This window comes from Jaculus jaculus, chromosome 5, assembly GCF_020740685.1.
Source record: "Jaculus jaculus isolate mJacJac1 chromosome 5, mJacJac1.mat.Y.cur, whole genome shotgun sequence".
In the NCBI taxonomy this organism is placed as follows: Eukaryota; Metazoa; Chordata; class Mammalia; order Rodentia; family Dipodidae; genus Jaculus; species Jaculus jaculus.
In genome coordinates this window covers 116,954,492-116,973,598 of record NC_059106.1, presented here as the reverse complement: position 1 = coordinate 116,973,598, position 19,107 = coordinate 116,954,492, and the positions used below count along the sequence as shown (strand labels likewise).

Genomic DNA, 19,107 nt, shown 5'->3' with positions numbered 1-19,107 from the left:
TTAAGGTCTAGCTGGTATTTGAATTCCTCTTGACTCAATATTTGTTTAGGAGTATCAGTTAGTTTTCATGCTGTATTAATTATTCTCTTGTTGCCAGGATAAAATACTAGACAAGAAGCATCTTACGGAAGGAAAAGGATTTAATGTGGTTTCCAGCTTCAAAAGTTAGAGTCCATCATTGTTGAGAAGACATGACAGGGCTGATCAGGAGGTCTGTGTCAGGGAGGAAAGCTGGGGACTGGGGAGATAGAGAATGAACATGGGACCTGGCCATGTCACTTCAAAACCCATCTTCTAGCGATACTTCCTCCAGCAAAACTCCACCTTCTAAAGGTTGTACAACCTTCTAGAATAGCACCATTAGCTGGGGATTAAGTATGTAAACACATGAGCCTATGGAGGTCATTTTACATTCATGCTACCACTTTCTGCTCCATAGCCACTTAGATTATGTAAAATGCATTCAGTCTAACTTTAAAAGTCCCCATAGTCTTTATCAGTTCCAACAATTATTCAGATGTCCGAGGTCTAAAGTATCATGTGAGACTCATCTATGGAAGTCTCTGAAACTGTGAACCCTGTAAAATCAAACACAACTTCCAACATATAATTGCACAAAGTAAGCATTCCCAAAGGAAAGAAAGGAGGCATAACAAGGAAAGATAAGACCAAAGCAAGACTGAAAACCAGCAGGGCCAACACTACATCCTGCATCCATATTCAGCATCTGGGACTCACAATGAAACCATCTGAGCTCTACAAGGCTTGAGTAAGGTCAGCTCCTCTAGCCATGCTCTCTATGGTCTCTTATGTGCTGGATCCACCTGGAACCTACAACTTTCCTTGGAGAATGTCTCATGGTCCTGGCATCTCCAAAGTCCTGGGATCTCCATTGTAACTTAAGGTTCACCTTTATAGTTTCATACCTCTGTGGTCCTCCTTTCAGGACTCTGACCCTGCCTCACATTGCTGAGTCCCAGATTCGCAGGAACCAGGACCCGCCTTCGTCATATCTTTCATCCTCTAAACCCAGCCACTCATGCTTTAAAAATTTTTTCCAAATCTTTTCCTTTTTATTAAAGTGTTTATTTTTATTTATTTATTTATTTCAGAGGGAAGGAGGGAGGAAGGCAGGCAGGGAGGGAAGGAGGGAGGGAGAGAGAGAGAAGAGAAAGAGAGAAAATGGGTGCATCAGGGCCTCCAGACACTGCAAACAGGCTCCAAATGTGTGTGCTCCTTGTGCATCTGGCTTATGTGGGTCCTGAAGAAGTGAACCTGGAACCTTTGGCTTTGCAAGCAAGCATCTTAACTGCTAAGCCATCTCTCCAGCCATACTCTTGTTTTTGATGTATAATTTTATTCCATTGTGTTTGGTCTACATACTTATACTATTCCAATAGATTTTTCTATAATTTGGATCTTGAATATCCCCAAAGGGCCATGTATTAAAGGCATGGTACTCACTTCTGGCAGCATAAATAGATGATGGAAAATTTACAAGTAGTCCTAGTAGAAGGAAGGCCTAGTGGAGGACCCGTCCCTTCCTTTTCTCCCATCTTTGCTTCCAGGCTGCTTTAGATGAGCCTTAGAATTCCACAGCTATATGCTGTGTTTTGCCACAGACCTCAAACAAGGCCAAGTAGTGATGGATTTCAACTGTTGAAATGGTGAGCTAAGCCAACCTTTTCTCCTTTTAAGTTGATAACCTCAGTTATTTTGTCTAAGTTAAAGTTATTGAGGTTGTTTCATGATGCAACACGACCTGTGCATTTTAGAGAGTATTATGTGTGCATTTACGAAGAGTGAGCATTTGCTAGGAGGACTGTTCTGTAGTTGTCTGTTACATTTCCTAGGTCAATAATGTTGGAATCTTGTTCCCTTTGTTTCATGTGTTATTTAAGGTAGGATATTGAAATTCCAATGATTTCCACTTCTAATATTGCAAGCTATTATATATAATATATGTACATATATATATATTTCTCTATTTGTAGGTAAATTTATAATTCTTATGCCTTCTTTTGATGGACTGACACCTTTATTACTAAATATGCCCTTCATCTCCAGCAACCATTTTTATTTTAAATATTATTTTGTGTGCTATTCTGTATAGCCACTAATCTCACTCTCAGATACTTTCATTATTTTATTCTTAAATTATTTTTTAATTTTTGACAATGAAATTTAATTAATTTATTTGATATAGTGAGAAAAGAGGCATGTAAACAAAGATAATGGGCACACTAGGGACTCTAGCCACTGTAAACAAACTGTAGAAGCATGTGCTACCTTTTGTATCTGGCTTACATAGGCATTGGGGAATTGAATCTGGATTCTTAGGTTTTGCAGGCAAGCACCCTAACTGCTAAGCCATCTCTCCAGCCCCTGAACATGTTTATTTTTTGAAGCTAATTATTTTCTGCCTTACCATTTACTTATTTCCATTGATCTATTTTTGAATTATTGGAATATTTTTATAATGAAAATTTTTCTCATTAACCCCCATATTAGTTTTCTAAAGTATGCTTTACCCAGGAAGTCAAGATAAGTGTTGGGTTTTTCTCTTTACTTTTCAAAGAATAATGAATTGGTACTTTAACATTCTCCCAAGGTGACTAAGTTGTTATCTTTTGAAAAATTATTGTGAATTCAAGAATTTTAGCATACTTGATGTGTTTCAGTCCATAACAGATTTTTTGCTTTTCCCTTGGAGGCATATATTTCTTACCTTTGGCTAGAAGAAGCCTCCTTAAGTTGTCCTTGAGTTTTTTGATTTCTTCTTTTATTTTTGACAGTTTCCTTGTTTCCTAGTATGACAAGACATTCCAGAATCATCTGGTACATTACAGCCCCAGACTTGGAGTTACCTATTTATCAGAAAAGATCCAAGACCTGGAACTACCTATGTATCAGAAAGATCCTTGGATCGTTTTAGTGAGAAATTGTATTTAGTCGTCACCATCTGATTGAATTCAAGAGACTTCTTAGTTCAGGTATCATCCCCAAGAAGTAGACTAATGCAGAGGTATGCATGCAAGAAGTTTGTTGGTGGGTTTCCAGGGGATCAGCATGTGTGGGGAATGGAGGAAGGCAGGACTGGGCACAGAGAGCAGTTGGCCTGCAATGAGGTTCCAGTAGGTACTTCATCTGGCTCTGTGGGAGCTTAGATTTGGGTGGCTGTCCTTTGTGAAAGTATGATGAGTCATTGTGCACTATTATAGGCAAGTCATTGGGTATGGGCTGGCCTGGGGAAGGAGTCTGACCCTGGACAAAGAAGCTCTATCTGGCTGAGAGTGATTTCCAAAGAGAGACAGAGTTGACAGCCCTTAGCTGTTTATAGTCCCAGCAGGCGTGAGTATGAGTGTTTCACTTTTGAAGGGCAGAGGTAAGTAGCCAAGCAGCTTCTACCATCTGGTCATTTGTTCTGGACCATTTTTGTGGACAGTGCTAGAAAATAAGATTTTGCAGTTACAAAAAAGAAATCATGGGAGTCAGATGTGGTGGCACTTGGGAGCTAGAGTTAGGAGGATTGTTGTGAGTTTGAGGCCAGGCTGGGTATGTAGAGTGAGTACTAGGTCAGCCTGGGCTAGAATGAGATCCTATCTTGAACCCGATCCTTCCTTCCTGCAAAAAAGAGAAAGCATGTGGTTAGGAAGATAGCTCAGTCAGTAAAGTGCTTGCCATGAAAGCATGAGGACCTGAGCTCAGATCTTCAGCACCCATGTAAAAGCCAGGCACCAGTGTTAAAGGTAGAAACATCAAGATTCCTGGGGCTTTCTGGCTACCTAGTCTAGCCGAATTCATGTGCTCCTGGTTCAGTGAGAGCCGTTGTCTCAAAAAAATGTGGAGAAAGATAGAGGAAGACATTTGATATCAATCTCTGGCTTGCGACCAAATACCTGACCCACAGCATATGGAAGGAGAGGATTTATTTTAAGCTTACAGTTTTGAGGGGGAAACACATTACAGTGGGGAAAGCATGCATTAATAGGAAAATGACATATCCACAGGGAGGAAGAAGTGAGATGGAGAACTGCAAACAGGGATAAGCTTTTCTATCACAAGCCTTGCCTGCAGTGACATGCTTCCTCCAGCACAGAGCCACCTCCTAAAGGATCTACAACTTTCTTGAATAGTGCCACCAACTGGCCATTAAATATTCAAACACATTAGTCTATGGGGGACATTATACATTTAAATTACCACAGCTCCTGTGTTTGAACATTTGGTCCCTGGCTGGTGGTGCTGTTTAGGAAGGTTATGGAACCTTAAGGAGCCTTGCTGGAGGATGTGAGTCACTGGGGTGGGATGTTTGGTTTTATAGCCTGGCCTCACTTTCTGTTTGTCCTCTCTTCCTTACTCTGGAGCTAGCTCCTGCTCCTGCTGCCATTCCTTCCCCACCATGATGAAATGTATCACCTGGAATTGCAAGCTGAAATAAACCCTTTCCTTCCCATAACTGCTTCCTGTCAGATGTTTGACCACAACTACTGTTAAAGTAACTAATATCACAATTTTCTCTAATTTGCTTTTTTCCTCCCATTAAAAATACTCAGAAATCACACACACACACACACACACACACACACACACACACACACACACGGAGGAAGAGAGAGAGCTAGATAGACAAATTTCCAGATGATCCTCTTCTGATGGACACTTGGTTGTTTCCAATTGCACAAGTGTTTTGTTTGTCTTTCTTTACAGAGCAGTTGGGGAAGAGAGATTTCTGGGTCAAAGGGTAAAATCCTAAGTAGTGTCAGTGAATTTTGCCAAATTCCCCTCCCCAGAGGCATCCTTTCTTTTGGCCTTCATACTCAGGTGTGGAGAGTATCTGCTTCTCTACAGACTCACCAGTAGAACATGTAAACTTTTTTTTCTCCGAATTTGGTACTTTAGATAAATGTGTCAGTATAGTATTAATATGCATTTGTCTTTTCATGAGCAAGGTTGAATATTTTTTCTTGACTCTAGTCTCATTTACATTTTTTTTCATGTGAACTGTCTGTTCATATCTCTTGGCCATTTTTCCACATCACTATTGCTCATCATCTTTTCTTTTGAAAACATCCATATGTTAGGTGCACTAAGCCTTCTGCAAGATATATGGAAAATAGTTTTTCTGTAATTCTTTTATGTTACTGTGATATTTTTATTCATGAAAATTACTTTTATGTGATCAATTTTATTTTATTTTTTTCTGACATTTGAGTCAGAAAGTTTTTCTCATAACTTGGTTATAAATGAATTGGCCTATGTTTCTATTTAGTAGTTGTAAAGTTTATCCATATGTACATACATATGTATATCTATATGTATGTACATATAGATTATATATGTACAATCACCCCTTGTTATCCATGGAACATTGGTTTTAGATATGTGGAGTCCTTGTTTGCTCAAATATCCTTCACTGCAAGTGAACCCTAGATGCATGCACCACTTTGTGTATCTGGCTGTATGTGAGTACCAGGAGATCAAACCCTGGTCATCAGGCTTTGCAAGCAAGTGCCTTTAGTCACTGAGCAGTCTCTCCAGCTCCACTGACTGCTCAAGTCTCTAACATAAAATGGTATAATATTTGCAAAAATCCTATGCATGTCTTTCTCCATATTTTAAGCCTAGATTACTTATAATACCTAACAACATGTGAATGTGTTATAAATAGTTGTTATACTATACTGTTAAGTGACTAATAAGCAAAAATACTGTGTCCATGTGTAGCACCGTTTTTCTGTATATTTTGATGTGCAGTTGGTAGAATCCTCAGATGTGGAATATATACATAAAGAATCAAGTGTATATAAATGCCTGTAGACACATATGTTATATATAAATATATGTAGTAGAAAGCTATATCCTTGATTCAGTAAGTGCTTCCTGAGAGTTGTAAATGAATGTATGTTAAATAAATGCTTACTTGAATATAGCACCCTTAGGAATAATGATGTACAACATATTGCTTTTGCTGTGTGACTATAAACATGTGAGTTGCCCTGCTGAACAGTGGAGAGTACTGCGCTAGGCACAGAGCCCTGGCCTTAGCCTTTACATCCATCTTTTGACATACATATGTTGCCTACTCATCTCTTTGCTTCCTCATCTGCAAAATCCCAGGAAGAAGAGCAAATGTCATAAAGGTGTTTTGTATTTGCTATCTGTGAAGGGTAAAGCCCCATCATCCCTGCCCTAAGTTGGTTGCTATGGGCAAGATACACTTTTGAGCTGTATGTAGCATTTAATCTGACCGGAGCCACTTTCCTTTGACTCTTCCGAAAGCTTCATAACAAGAGACCTCTAGTTTTATGATGTGTGTGGCTTTTATGATTAGATGGATAGATGGACTCATCACAAGCTCTCCTTCACTGGTGCAGAATAAATAAAATGCAAGCATGACAGAACAGGAGGACTGATATTGTGGGTGATAGCCATGTTCCCCAGAGAAGTTATTGTGGGTGGAGACTGGGAGATAGATCACATAACCTGATTAGGAGACCCACAAGTGCCCATGGTGGCATGGACTAGGTACTGTGGGATTCTAGGACAGCTAAAATGAGAGTGACCCTCCACTAAAGTCTTAGTATAAGCTTAGCTGAACTAGCTCTTTGGAACATTTTTTCTACTCTATTTACCATGAGTCTGAGCTGGTCTTCAGAGACTTGAAGTTAAATAAATATTTGGACCAAGTAGGGACTTGACTTGGGCCTTTTTTTTTTTTTTAAAGATATATAATTAAAAGCAGAAAGCAGGGGGAGGAAAATGGAATTTTTGGAAGAGGTTAGCGAATCTATTGAAGATATGCCAGTCATGGTCTGTGGTCTCTGGTTTCATGAGACACACACATGTTAATATCCAGGGGGCAAACACTCATGTATTCATTATGACTATTGACCCTCTCCTGGGGTGGAGGGCAGAGGCAGTTTTAAGGCTATGACCTATGTTGTCTGTCTTTCAGAACAGGAATTTTCTCTCTTACTGATAGCCTCAGCTTTCCTTAGCATAAGGGGAGAGAAATTTCTTCCTGACCTCCTGCATCCTTTCATGGCATTACTTTCATCCACTTAAGCAGATTAGAAAAATGCACCCTCACTTAGTCTTTGTACATTTCTCTTCTCTTTCTAATCAATTTATCAGTCTTGTGAATTCTATTTTATGAACTTCTGAGCTTGTCACTTTCATCTTACATACACTCCTAATGTGTGAATCTGAGTCCTTGGCTCTTTAACATGGTGCAGACCAGTCCTCTCTCTGACACCCCCCTCCCCTACCCCAGCCACTTCCCCCTGGAAGTTTTCCACCTGCTTTCAATAGAATTACTATTTTTAACATTATTTTTTTAATTTTTAAAGGAAAGAGGTTTATTTTACTCTCAGTTTTGGAAGCTGAGGTATCAAAGAGCATGGAGAGGACCTGCATGTCATGGCATGAAGCACAGAAGGGTGAGCCTTAGTGAGTCACATATACATGTGCTGGGCTGGAGGAGTGGCTCAGCAGTTAAAGGCACTAGCTTGCAAAGCCTGACAGCCTGTGTTCAATTCCCCAGTACCCACTTAAAGTCAGATGCACCAAGTGATCGATGTGTCTGGAGTTCACTTGTAGTAGCAAGAGTCCCTGGTGCATCCACTCACTCTCTTTCTCTCTGCTTGAAAATAAATAAATATATATATATTTTTTAAATTTTTTATTTATTTATTTGATAGAGACAGACACAGAGAGAAAGACAGATAGAGGAGAGAGAGAGAATGGGCGTGCCAGGGCTTCCAGCCTCTGCAAACGAACTCCAGACGCGTGCGCCCCCTTGTGCATCTGGCTAACGTGGGACCTGGGGAACCGAGCCTCGAACCGGGGTCCTTAGGCTTCACAGGCAAGCGCTTAACCACTAAGCCATCTCTCCAGCCCCAAATATATATTTTTAAAAAATACAATTGTTAAGTCCCTTTAGATGGGAACTTGGTATGTGGTAATCTTGCTGACAAAATGAAATTGAGATTTTTTTCAGACTGAAAGCAGATGGTCGGCCTTTGGATGCCTTCTGCTGAGAATTCTCTTGACCCTTGTGTTTAGTCAGCTGTGTTAGAACCTTTACCACTCAAACTGCATGTAAACTCTGCAAGGAAGTCTCTTCAGCTAAGAGTCTTTGCTCTTTTCTCAATAACCTCTCAGCCATGGGTTAAAAACCTTTACTTATTGTGTGATCTCTGACTCATCCCTTCAGAGTAACCCTCCTCCCACATGCTTCCCTTATCATGTTGGAAGGATTAAATGACACACCGGGAGCAAGACATCTATTAGTACCTGATACTGACTCAGTTCATGATAAATCTATTTGAGGAAGCACCATTGTATGGTATGATGGTCAACACCTATAGTTTCTCTTAGAGCAGTGGGTACTGGTACATCTTAGAGTTGAACTAAAAAAATAGTCCATGAGCACAGGGCATTACAGACCATCCATAGAGAGAGAATCATTGGTTGGTGCTATGTTAGAAACTGTGAGGGAGGATAGAGGTGGGAGAAGACTATACTTGTGTCATGAAACTGATAGGGCAATTAACTTGAAAAGGCTTTCCTAAGTCAGTTTCTTTCCATATGGATATACATGAAACTCCATCCCATGAAGTGTAATGTTATCTGCAAGATAAAGGGTACTTAAAGACTGGCAGATAATTATATCCTCTTGAGTATCCATGTCCAAACATAGGAAACAGGGCTCTCTTAAAAGAACAAAACAACAAAGCATGAAGGGAAACCCGCATCCTCTCTGTAAGAGCCGAGCCTCTCACGGGTCAAATATAGAGGAAAGTCCTTTCTGTGGGTGCAGAGCACAGCTTGGGATGGGGAGGAGTGGGCTACAAGCCTGAAAGCAGCTGGCTTGTCACATCAGAACCAAGCATTCCAAACACAGAGCTTCCTGGTTGAGATTATGGAAGTTTTATATTGTGTAAGTGATCGAAAGTGCATTGTTTCTGCATGTGTGTATAGGTGGGGGTGGGGTAATGACAGAACATAAACTTTGTGTGCTTAATAGAGAAATAGGAATTTGGGTTCATAAAATGATATTGCAGGCTTTCCTTTATTTTTCTAGATCTATAAGCCCAGAATTTTGAAAAAGGAAATGAGCTTTGTGTTGATTTTCTTCTTGTCAAACTTGTAGCAGTACATTCATTTTCATTGAGCTTCCTGCTTTTGTGTGTGTGTGTGTCTACATGTGTGTATGCACATGCATGTGTCACAGTGTGTGTGTATGTGTGTGTGTAGGTCAGACACCTTGGATGTCTTCCTTATCTTCCACCTTATTTGAGATAGGGTCTCTCTGCTGTTTGCTGCTGCATGTGCCAGGGTGGCTGGCTAGTGAGCTTTTGGTGGTAGGGGAAGGGAGGATGTCCTGTCTTTTCCTCCTGTCTCACTGTATAAGCACTAGGATTACAGACATATGCTCTTGTATCTGACTTTACATGGGTTTGAGAATCCTAACTAATGTTCTTACAGTACGTGGCAAACGTTTTACATACTGAGCCTTTTCCCTGATCCTGCTTTGCGTTTAATGTCATCCTGGCAAGAGCAAATTAGAAAGAATTCCGGCAAGGCAGGAGAAGACACAGGCTGATACTCTCTTGTACTCCTTCCAGGTGCAGCGTGATCTTCCACATCTCCCTTCCCGGCCAGCACTCTGACTTCTGTATCCATCATGGTGTTTGGTGAGTTTTTCCATCACCCTGGACAAGATGAGGAACTTGTCAACTTGAATGTGGGGGGCTTTAAGCAGTCTGTGGACCAGAGCACACTCCTGCGGTTCCCTCACACCAGACTGGGAAAGCTGCTTATGTGCCACTCTGAAGAGGCCATCCTGGAGCTGTGTGATGACTACAGTGTGGCTGATAAGGAGTACTACTTTGATCGCAACCCCTCCCTGTTCAGATATGTTTTGAACTTTTATTACACAGGGAAGCTTCATGTCATGGAGGAACTGTGTGTGTTCTCCTTCTGTCAGGAGATTGAGTACTGGGGCATCAATGAGCTTTTCATTGACTCCTGCTGCAGCAGTCGCTACCAGGAGCGCAAGGAGGAGAACCACGAGAAGGACTGGGAGCAGAAAAGCAATGATGTGAGCACTGACTCCTCCTTTGAAGAGTCCTCTCTGTTTGAGAAAGAGCTGGAGAAGTTTGATGAGCTGCGGTTTGGTCAACTCCGGAAGAAAATCTGGATTCGGATGGAAAATCCAGCATACTGTCTGTCAGCCAAGCTCATCGCAATCTCCTCCTTGAGTGTAGTGCTAGCTTCCATTGTGGCCATGTGTGTCCACAGCATGTCAGAATTCCAGAATGAGGATGGAGAGGTGGATGACCCTGTGCTAGAGGGTGTGGAGATTGCCTGTATTGCTTGGTTCACCGGTGAGTTGGCCATACGGCTGGTGGCTGCACCGTGTCAAAAGAAGTTCTGGAAGAACCCTCTGAACATAATTGACTTCGTTTCTATTATTCCCTTCTATGCCACATTGGCGGTGGACACCAAAGAAGAAGAGAGTGAGGACATTGAGAATATGGGCAAGGTGGTTCAGATCCTTCGCCTCATGAGGATCTTTCGGATTCTGAAGCTTGCCCGGCACTCTGTGGGGCTTCGGTCTCTTGGGGCCACGCTGAGGCACAGCTACCATGAAGTGGGGTTGCTGCTCCTCTTCCTGTCGGTGGGCATTTCCATCTTCTCTGTGCTTATCTACTCTGTGGAGAAAGATGACCACTCATCCAGTCTCACCAGTATCCCCATCTGCTGGTGGTGGGCCACTATCAGCATGACCACTGTGGGCTATGGCGACACCCACCCCATCACCTTGGCTGGGAAGATCATTGCCAGCACATGCATAATATGTGGCATCTTGGTTGTGGCCCTTCCTATTACCATCATCTTTAACAAGTTTTCCAAGTACTACCAGAAGCAGAAGGATATGGATATGGACCAGTGCAGTGAGGACCCACCAGAGAAGTGTCATGAGCTACCTTACTTTAACATTAGAGACATTTATGCACAGCAGGTACATGCCTTCATTGCCAGTTTATCTTCTGTTGGCATCGTGGTTAGTGATCCTGACTCCACAGATGCTTCAAGCATGGAAGACAATGAGGATGGTTACCACACTGCATCATTGGAGAATTGCACAGCAAAATGAGCAGGGACATTTGCACTTGTGTCCTCTCCTGACATTAGGTTAACACAGCTTTATAAACCTCAATGGGTTTCTTTGGATAAAATGTTTATTTCTCAGGGTGTACCTTTTAGCCATAGTTGGACATTCATTGCTGAATTCTGAAATGATAGAGTTATCTTTATTTTTCTCAGTAAGGTAAATTAAATGCCTTGTTATGAAATTTATTTTTTACAAGAGAGAAACAGAGAGTTGTGATATGATTTTGGAAAAAAAAGTAAATGTTATTGGACAGGATTTATTGCTACGGCTTAGGCATTATTCTGTATTTGCCATTTACTCACATTGAGCTAACTATAAATTACTGACAAGTAGAATCAGAGGCCCAGCTGACTGAAGACTACATGCATGTGACATTCACAACATGAAACAATGCATGTAAATCCATGTTCATGTTCTAGACATGGAAATTAGGAGCCTAATAAACTTCCTAGTTCAGTATGGAGAATGTTTGGTTGGCTGTTTTTATGTCAAATAAATATATTCCATTATGCTAATAATTTTTCTTTTTGAAATATCATGGGTTTTTTTATGCATTTAAATTTTAGATATATACCACCAACATGTTGATTTTTCAGTATACTTGTGGTGGTTGGGAGGTAACAGGATGAATCGGTGTTTAAATTGTACTGCCCCATTTATAATGACTAAAATACTAAAATATAGGTGTTTGAGACATATGAATGAAGTGTATATCTTTATGGACATATTTTTAGTATATATTTTGAATTTTATGGTTATTTACAGGATAAAACCTTAGGATAAAACCTTATCACAAAAAATTGTACAGACATGAAAGAGCCAACCCACTCACAGGGCCAGTTCAGCAAATGGAAGGAAAGAAGAAATGTACAGATTACAGAGGTGGTTCATTATAGCTAGAGGAGTGAATGCTAAATTTCTGAAAAACAAAAATGATGCCAACAGGTATAAAATGAGCCAGTACTTTTAGACAGCCATAATGAAAAAACGTGATGGTGGAATCTTTTGTAGAATGCCCCTACCAAGGAGACATACACAGTTGCCTCAGCAGAGCATGCACAGTTCCATCCCATGTGGAAGGAAGGCAGCCACTGACTCCATTTGGAGATGTAGGGCAATGCTAACTTGGGATGTCTACTGGCTACTTTATTTCCCCCCCCCAGGTCTTTTGACTAGAAGCGGCATATGGATTTATTATCCAGCCTATCGTGTTTGGAGATGTATTTTATTGAAAGCATATCTGTAGGTTGTCAGTACCTATAAGATTCCTCATTCCTCTTCATGTGCCTGTGACTTATGAGATGACATGAGGAAACTTAAAACATTTTTTATGTATTACTTTTTGCATATTTGAGAAAGTCTCTCTTTTTAAAGCCAAATGTTTTTTTAAATTTTTATTTTTATAAAAATTTTATTTATTTAGGGAGAGAGAGAGAGGAAGAGAGAGAGGGGGAGGGGGGAGGGAGGGAGGGAGAGAGAATGGGTACACTAGGGCCTCTAGTTTCTGCATATGAACTCTAGATACATAAGCCACTTTCTGTCTTTGTGCATCTAACTTTACGTGGGTATTGAGGAATCCAACTCAGGTAGTTAGGCTTTGCAGGCAAGCACCTTAACCATTGAACCACCTCTCCAACCCTTTTTACTTTTAAAATGCACCTCTACTTAAAAAATATTTTTCATATGTGTGTGGTATGTATGTGTCATCAGACACGTGTACCACTTTTTGTGTCTGACTTATGTGGTTGGATTAGGAATTGAACCTAGGCAGAGAGGCCTTGCAAGCAAACATCTTTAACCATTGAGTCATCTCTTGACCCCAAAGTGCTTTTTTTGATATGGCATAAGTGAAGTTTTGAGGCAAAATAATAGAATTTCGGATCCTTCCTTCATAAAAGATTCCTATTAATAGCAAAGTAACTGAAGACTGCTTATATGTCCCCAGTAGTAATAATAGCAAAGTAGCAACAACAATACCAATAAACTACTTAAGTGAGTGCTTTGCCTAGGTAAACTCATTTTTGCCTTGCAAGTGTTTATTGCTGTCCTTATTTGAAGATGCTGAAGCTGAGGTTGAAAGGAAATGTGGTTTAGTTAGGTCACCGTTTTCTGTTGTAGTTACTCTCTCATTGTTGGGATAAAATACCTGATCAAAAACAACTGATGGGAGGAAAGACTTTATTTTGGCTTACAGACTCTTGGGAAAGCTTCATGATGGCAGGTAAAGTATGGCATGATCAGAGGCTAGACATCATCTTTGCCTCAGCAGCTAGAAAACAGCAGTAGGAGAGTGAGCTGATCACTGGCAAGGAGGAGACAGCTATAATAATAACTCTAAGCCTGCCACCAACAACATACCTCCTCAAGCAAGGCTCCACTGTTCAGATTGCCATCAGCTGGGGACTAAGCATTGAAAAAACATGAGTTTATGGTTTCATATGGTTTCTGATTCAAACCACCACACACCATGAGTAACATGGCTGGCCCTGGGACCTAGGGAGCCAGACTGCAGACCCTGGCCTCTGCAGTGCTGTGAGGGGTGAGTTGGAGGAAGCTCCAGCACAAATGCCTCTGCAAACAGAAGCCACAGCAAGCAGTTAGTTTGATATTTCCAGTGACTGTGTCCCAGGAGACATCCTGGCTCCTGTGCCTTTCCTCATCCAGCAACTAGATTCATTTACTTAAAAAATATTCTAGCATGTCTATGAAGTGGGAACAGGCTCTGAGGGTCACTTGCTTGAAGACATTAATGTCAGACTTGTTAGGAAACTGGTTCTCCAGGAATTGACAAATGTCTCTCAGTTTGTGGGGATGAAAGGAGAGTGTTTGGAATCAGCACTGAGCAGGAGCCAGTTTAGCCTGTGTTCATGGAAACTCCTCACATGGTTTGCCCTGTGGCTTGAGTGCTGCCTGTGGCTTCCTTCTGTCCTTCTGCCTTCTTACCCCCAACACCTTCTAATCTTAGTCTTTGCTGTGCCTTTCACTTAAAATCCACACCATATTATAAGGCTCTGGTGACACAAATCATGAGGCTTTGTGTTTAACCGGGCTCCCCTTGGCTTTTCCCATTCTACATGCAGGTCTTGCTTGTTCATTCCCATGTGGAGAAATGACAGGCCCCTTCTTTCCAGAATGTTGGAGTCAGTAGCTGAAGGCCTACTTCACAGAGAGGCTTCCTAGAGGAGATGATGCCAGAGCTATTTGAGGCCTTTTAGTTCCCAGCTTAGTTGACTTCAGTTCATGGTTAGGGGTCAGACCTTCACTAATACTGGATGGGTGCCTATTGCTGACAGAATCTACCTCCCAGACATAATTACTGCCTTGCTAATCTCTACTTCTGTAGCTCTTTCCTCTTGTGGTGAAAGGATCTTTAGATGTGCTGAGCATTCTCATCTCTCTCTCTCTCTCTCTTTTTTTTTTTTTGCTTCTGGTGGTTCATATGTGTATATTAAGTTGATTTTCTTGTTTTTCCTTTTTTGCTGGAAATATTGGATCTCATTTGCTTTTGTACATTCCCAGTCCTTCTTTTTTTTTTTTAATTTTTATTAACATTTTCCACGATTATAAAATATATCCCATGGTAACTCCCTCCCTCCCCACCCCCACACTTTCCCATTTGAAATTCCATTCTCCATCATATTACCTCCCCATTACAATCATTGTAATTACATATATACAATATCAACCTATTAAGTATCCTCCCCTCTTCCTTTCTCTACAGTCCTTCCTCTTATGTTAAATTCATATTTAGCTGGGCGTGGTGGCGCATGCCTTTAATCCCAGCACTCGGGAGGCAGAGGTAGGAGGATCATTGTGAGTGTAAGGCCACCCAGAGACTACAGAGTGAATTCCAGGTCAGCCTGGGCTAGAGTGAGACCCTACCTTAAAATGTTTGAGTTGGTGAACATTTTCAGTGTGTGGGAAAGCATGACACATTCTGTACCGTCTCAGTTCCCGAAATGGAATGCAGTGTGTACACATGCAAGATCCAGGCGTGTATGTCCAACCGAACTGCCTGTGACTGGATGGCTGCTTTTTGCTTGTGTTTTTGTTTCCTGTAATGCACATGTTAAGAAAAACAATAAAGATTCTTTTAAACGCTAAAAAAAAAAAAACCAAAAAACCAACCAACAAACAAATTCATATTTTACTTAAGAATTTGAGTTCTATTAGTCATTTTCCTTGTTGCTGTGACCAAATACCTGAGAAGAAGCAATTTAAGGATTTTTTTTTTTGGCTTACAGTTTGAGGAGATATAGTCCATCATGGTGACAAGATTGTGACATGGCTGGTCACATTGCATTGGTAGTCAGGAAACAGAAGTGAATTCAGAGTATAAAACCTCCTGGCCCACTTCCTCCAGTGAGGGTCCTCCTTCTACAGGTTCCACAACCTTCTTAAATGGCATCACCACATGGGGACCAAGTGTTCAAACACACAAGCATATGGAGGACACTAAATATTCAAACCACAACAGGGAAGTGCTTGTTGTGGCCTTCAGCTAGGCAATCACAATAGATAGTTGTTTTGTGGCCACCACGCTTGTGACCTATGTTGTGTGTAATAGAGTTTACTTCTCGGGACTCAAAAAGCTTTTTTTAATGACCAGAATAGTAGGATTGTTTACTCCATATGCAATTGTCAGTATCTATGATTTTTGATCTAGGATCACAGCAGTTTCAACATGGTTCAATTTGCTGTTAAGAATTCACCTTCTGTTAGCAAAATAGTTATTTCTTAGGTTCTTAGGCAAAGTGTGGTGTCTAAGGGAGAAGTGGGTATTGGGAAGCCTGGGGTTTCCTGTTGGCACCACAACTCACAGCTGTGCAATCAGACCAGCAACACTTCTACTGTGTTCTCAAGGAGACAGGTGAGTAGCATTGTTATCCTTTCTGTCTCTTATATTTACATGGTCTATGTTGTTTCTAAATAGGCTAGTTTCCTTCTAAATCTGTTGACATTATAAAGTTGCACAATAAAAAACAGTTTTAACCTGCCATCTAATTTTTCTTATGTTCTCTGCCAGTAGTCATAACCAATGCAGTTTGAGTTCCTGTTGCTTGGGATCTGGGGAGTTGGATACTCTAATGCTTAAGCTATTAAAAGCATTTTCAAAGAGTCATTCATCTTCCTGAGTTCAAGGCCCTTGGAGTGCTGGCAGCCAGACTGGGTGAAAGTTCTCTTAAGCATCCATGTATACATGATTTTGATTTGCTTTCAAAGTACCCATGGCTTACCCTTGGTTGTTTTCAGTAACTTCTATGTGGTCTTTTCCGGGAAGAATGCCAGAGCAGTGAGGAACACAGGCAGAGGAGGTTTAAGGTGGAAAGAAAGGCAAGGAGGTTTAAGCCAGTTGCTTATGCACCACATAAAGCTATGGAATGTGACAGCTCAGAGGGGCCTCCAGAGGTCTGACTCAGCATTTTACAGTGAGGAAGAGGAGTGAGTTGTCTGAGACCATGCAGCAACATAGTGGCTCAATCATCATTAGAAGACAGCCAAAGCTCTACTCCCTGCTTCTCCCTCCCTCTTTTCCTTTTAGATTAAAAGTTTAGATTTCATTAACTACTGCTCCCACGGTGCATAAATCACAATTCCATGGGGAACATTTGCAACACCACTGAGAAGCATCCCCAACAGAATGGAGGCAAGGATGAAGGAAAAGAAGGTACCAACACATAATGTATCCATATGAAACATGTTGTTAATAATAATAATAATAAACAAAAACTTCATATATTCACAAGTGTCAAGAACTGTGTCATGTATCTCCGTGTGACCATCATTCTGTTTCAGCAGTTTTCAACTTCCAGGAACCCATTTCATCTCTTCTGTTACTCACTTCTCTCCCCTGTTTACACTGAAGAATCATCATATTGTTTAATCTACACATATTCCAATGAGCATTTTTAAAAGAACCATCTTAGACTGGAGAGATGGCTTAGAAGTTAAGGTACTTGCCTGCGAAGTCTAAGGACCCATGTTTGACTCTCCAGATCCCATGTAAACCAGACACACAAGGTGATGCAAATGTACAATGTTGCAGTATGTACCAGGTGGCACAGACATATAGAGGCCCTGGCATGTCAATTCTCTCTCTGTCTCATTCTCTGGCATAAAAAAGGGGGATCAGTCTGTTGGGCTTGCCTCAAAATACCTTTTTTTTTTGAACATAATTGCAATTCTATTAATAAAAACATTAGTGACACTTCCTTAATGCTATGAAACCATTCTTAGAAAATAGTATACAACTATTAATTTCCAGCTTTTTGACATTTACAAATACCTGGTTCAGATGAGAACTTGTAGAAATCATGTGCTAAGCAGTCAGGAATTCAGTGAGCTTCAAAAAGTAATTGAAATAATTTCTGCTTAGAGTCTCAAAATCTTAAATGATTTCTGCTTAGATGGATACCTATTTCCTCAGTCCTCAGAGAGGACACAGCCAGAAGCTTATTTTAACTTAAATGTTTCTGGGAGTAGTTTCAGGTTTTTTGTCTTTCTCTTAAGCTCAGGGAAGGGGGAACTAAGACCTCTAACTGCCCCTTGAATAAAGAATGCCTGACTTCTTCACATCATCAGATTTTCACTTGGAGTATTCTGCTACAGAGAACCCAAGTTTGTTGGTTTGTTTGTTTATTTACTTAGATTCTAGGCTTGGAACTCAAGACCTCATGCATCCTATATAAATGCTCTACCACTGGGTTATATTCTCAGCCTTCATTTTCCCATTTTGTTTTTGAAACAAGGACTCACTATGTTGTCCAGGCTGGTTTTGGAGTCATTATAGCCCAGGCATGCCTTGAATTTACAAAGAATCACAGTTTATTTTTGTGTGTTATGTGCATTTGTATATCCATGTTCATAGACACTCGTGTTTGTAGGTATGTGTGGAGGACAGAGGTTGACATTGGTTTTCTTCCTTGATCAGACTCCACCTTATTTACTGAAGCAGGGTCTTTCAATTGAACTCAGAGCTCACTGGTTTTGCTAGTCTAGCTAACCAGCTTGCCCTGGGGAGCCCTGTCTCTACGTCTTGAGCTCTGAGATTATGGGTAGTCTGTCATAACTTCCCAGTATTTATGTGGAAATTGGAGCTCTAAACTTGGTCCTCATACTTGACATTCCATAAGCCATCTTCCCAGCCCGAGAATCCCAGTTTTCAAACTTTACTCACTTTATTTTTCAAGAATGTAGGAAAAGAAAAAGTAGTAAGTGCACTTAATTTGATCAACACCAAGTGAAATGAGTATTTCAGTTGAAAACTTATCAGCTTTCCAGAAAGTATTTATCATGCCTTCTAAAACAAGTTACCATACATGTAAGGACTTAAAACAATGTAACTTTTTTCTTGTCCAGTTTTTTTATTGAGTAGAAACTTTGTATGGACACATCATGTGTTGGTACCATTCCCCTCCTCCCATCCCTCATTCCGCTGCAGGCCTTCCTCAGTGGGAATGCTGGTATTCACAATGAGGTTGTGGGTTATGAGTTGTGAGAGCAGCAGTCAGTCTTTGTGTGTGTGTGTGGGCAGGGGAAATGCTTCTGGACATTCCCTCCCACCCTTTGCCTATACATTCTTTCTGCCCCCTCTTCTGCAAAATGCTCTGAGCCTTGGTCGGTGTGTTTTAAGTCTACTTTAGTGTTGAGCTCTCAGAAGCTTGTGGATCTCTGCTTTGGTGCATTTTGAGTGTCCTCAGTGTCTGTCTCCTTCGCCCTGGCGCAGGTTGTCAGGCTTGCCACCATGGAAGCAGCACTCGTGCTCATCTTTCCAATTCCTCTGCGGTTTCACCTGATCCCTAGCTGATGTGTGATGGGTGGCTCATCTCCCGCCAGAGAGCCAGCTATCTTTTCTTGTCTTGTTGACAGATTTTGGTTGTCTTTTGGTATTTGCTGCCTTTTATTCTGTTAAAGAAAAACAG

General features: G+C 41.0%; 1 protein-coding gene across 3 annotated transcripts in view; it reads left to right on the top strand.

Moving 5' to 3' along the window:
* Kcns3 (potassium voltage-gated channel modifier subfamily S member 3) overlaps nt 1-11,651 on the top strand; it is a 51,143-nt gene extending 39,492 nt beyond the window's left edge. For all 3 annotated transcript variants that reach the window (XM_045149893.1, XM_045149892.1, XM_004663782.2), the window contains exon 3: nt 9,633-11,651. In XM_045149893.1, coding sequence (XP_045005828.1) covers nt 9,692-11,167 — 1,476 coding nt within the window. In that variant the 5' untranslated portion in view covers nt 9,633-9,691 and the 3' untranslated portion in view covers nt 11,168-11,651. The remainder of the gene's footprint in view (nt 1-9,632) is intronic.
* Nucleotides 11,652-19,107: the final 7,456 nt, after the last annotated feature.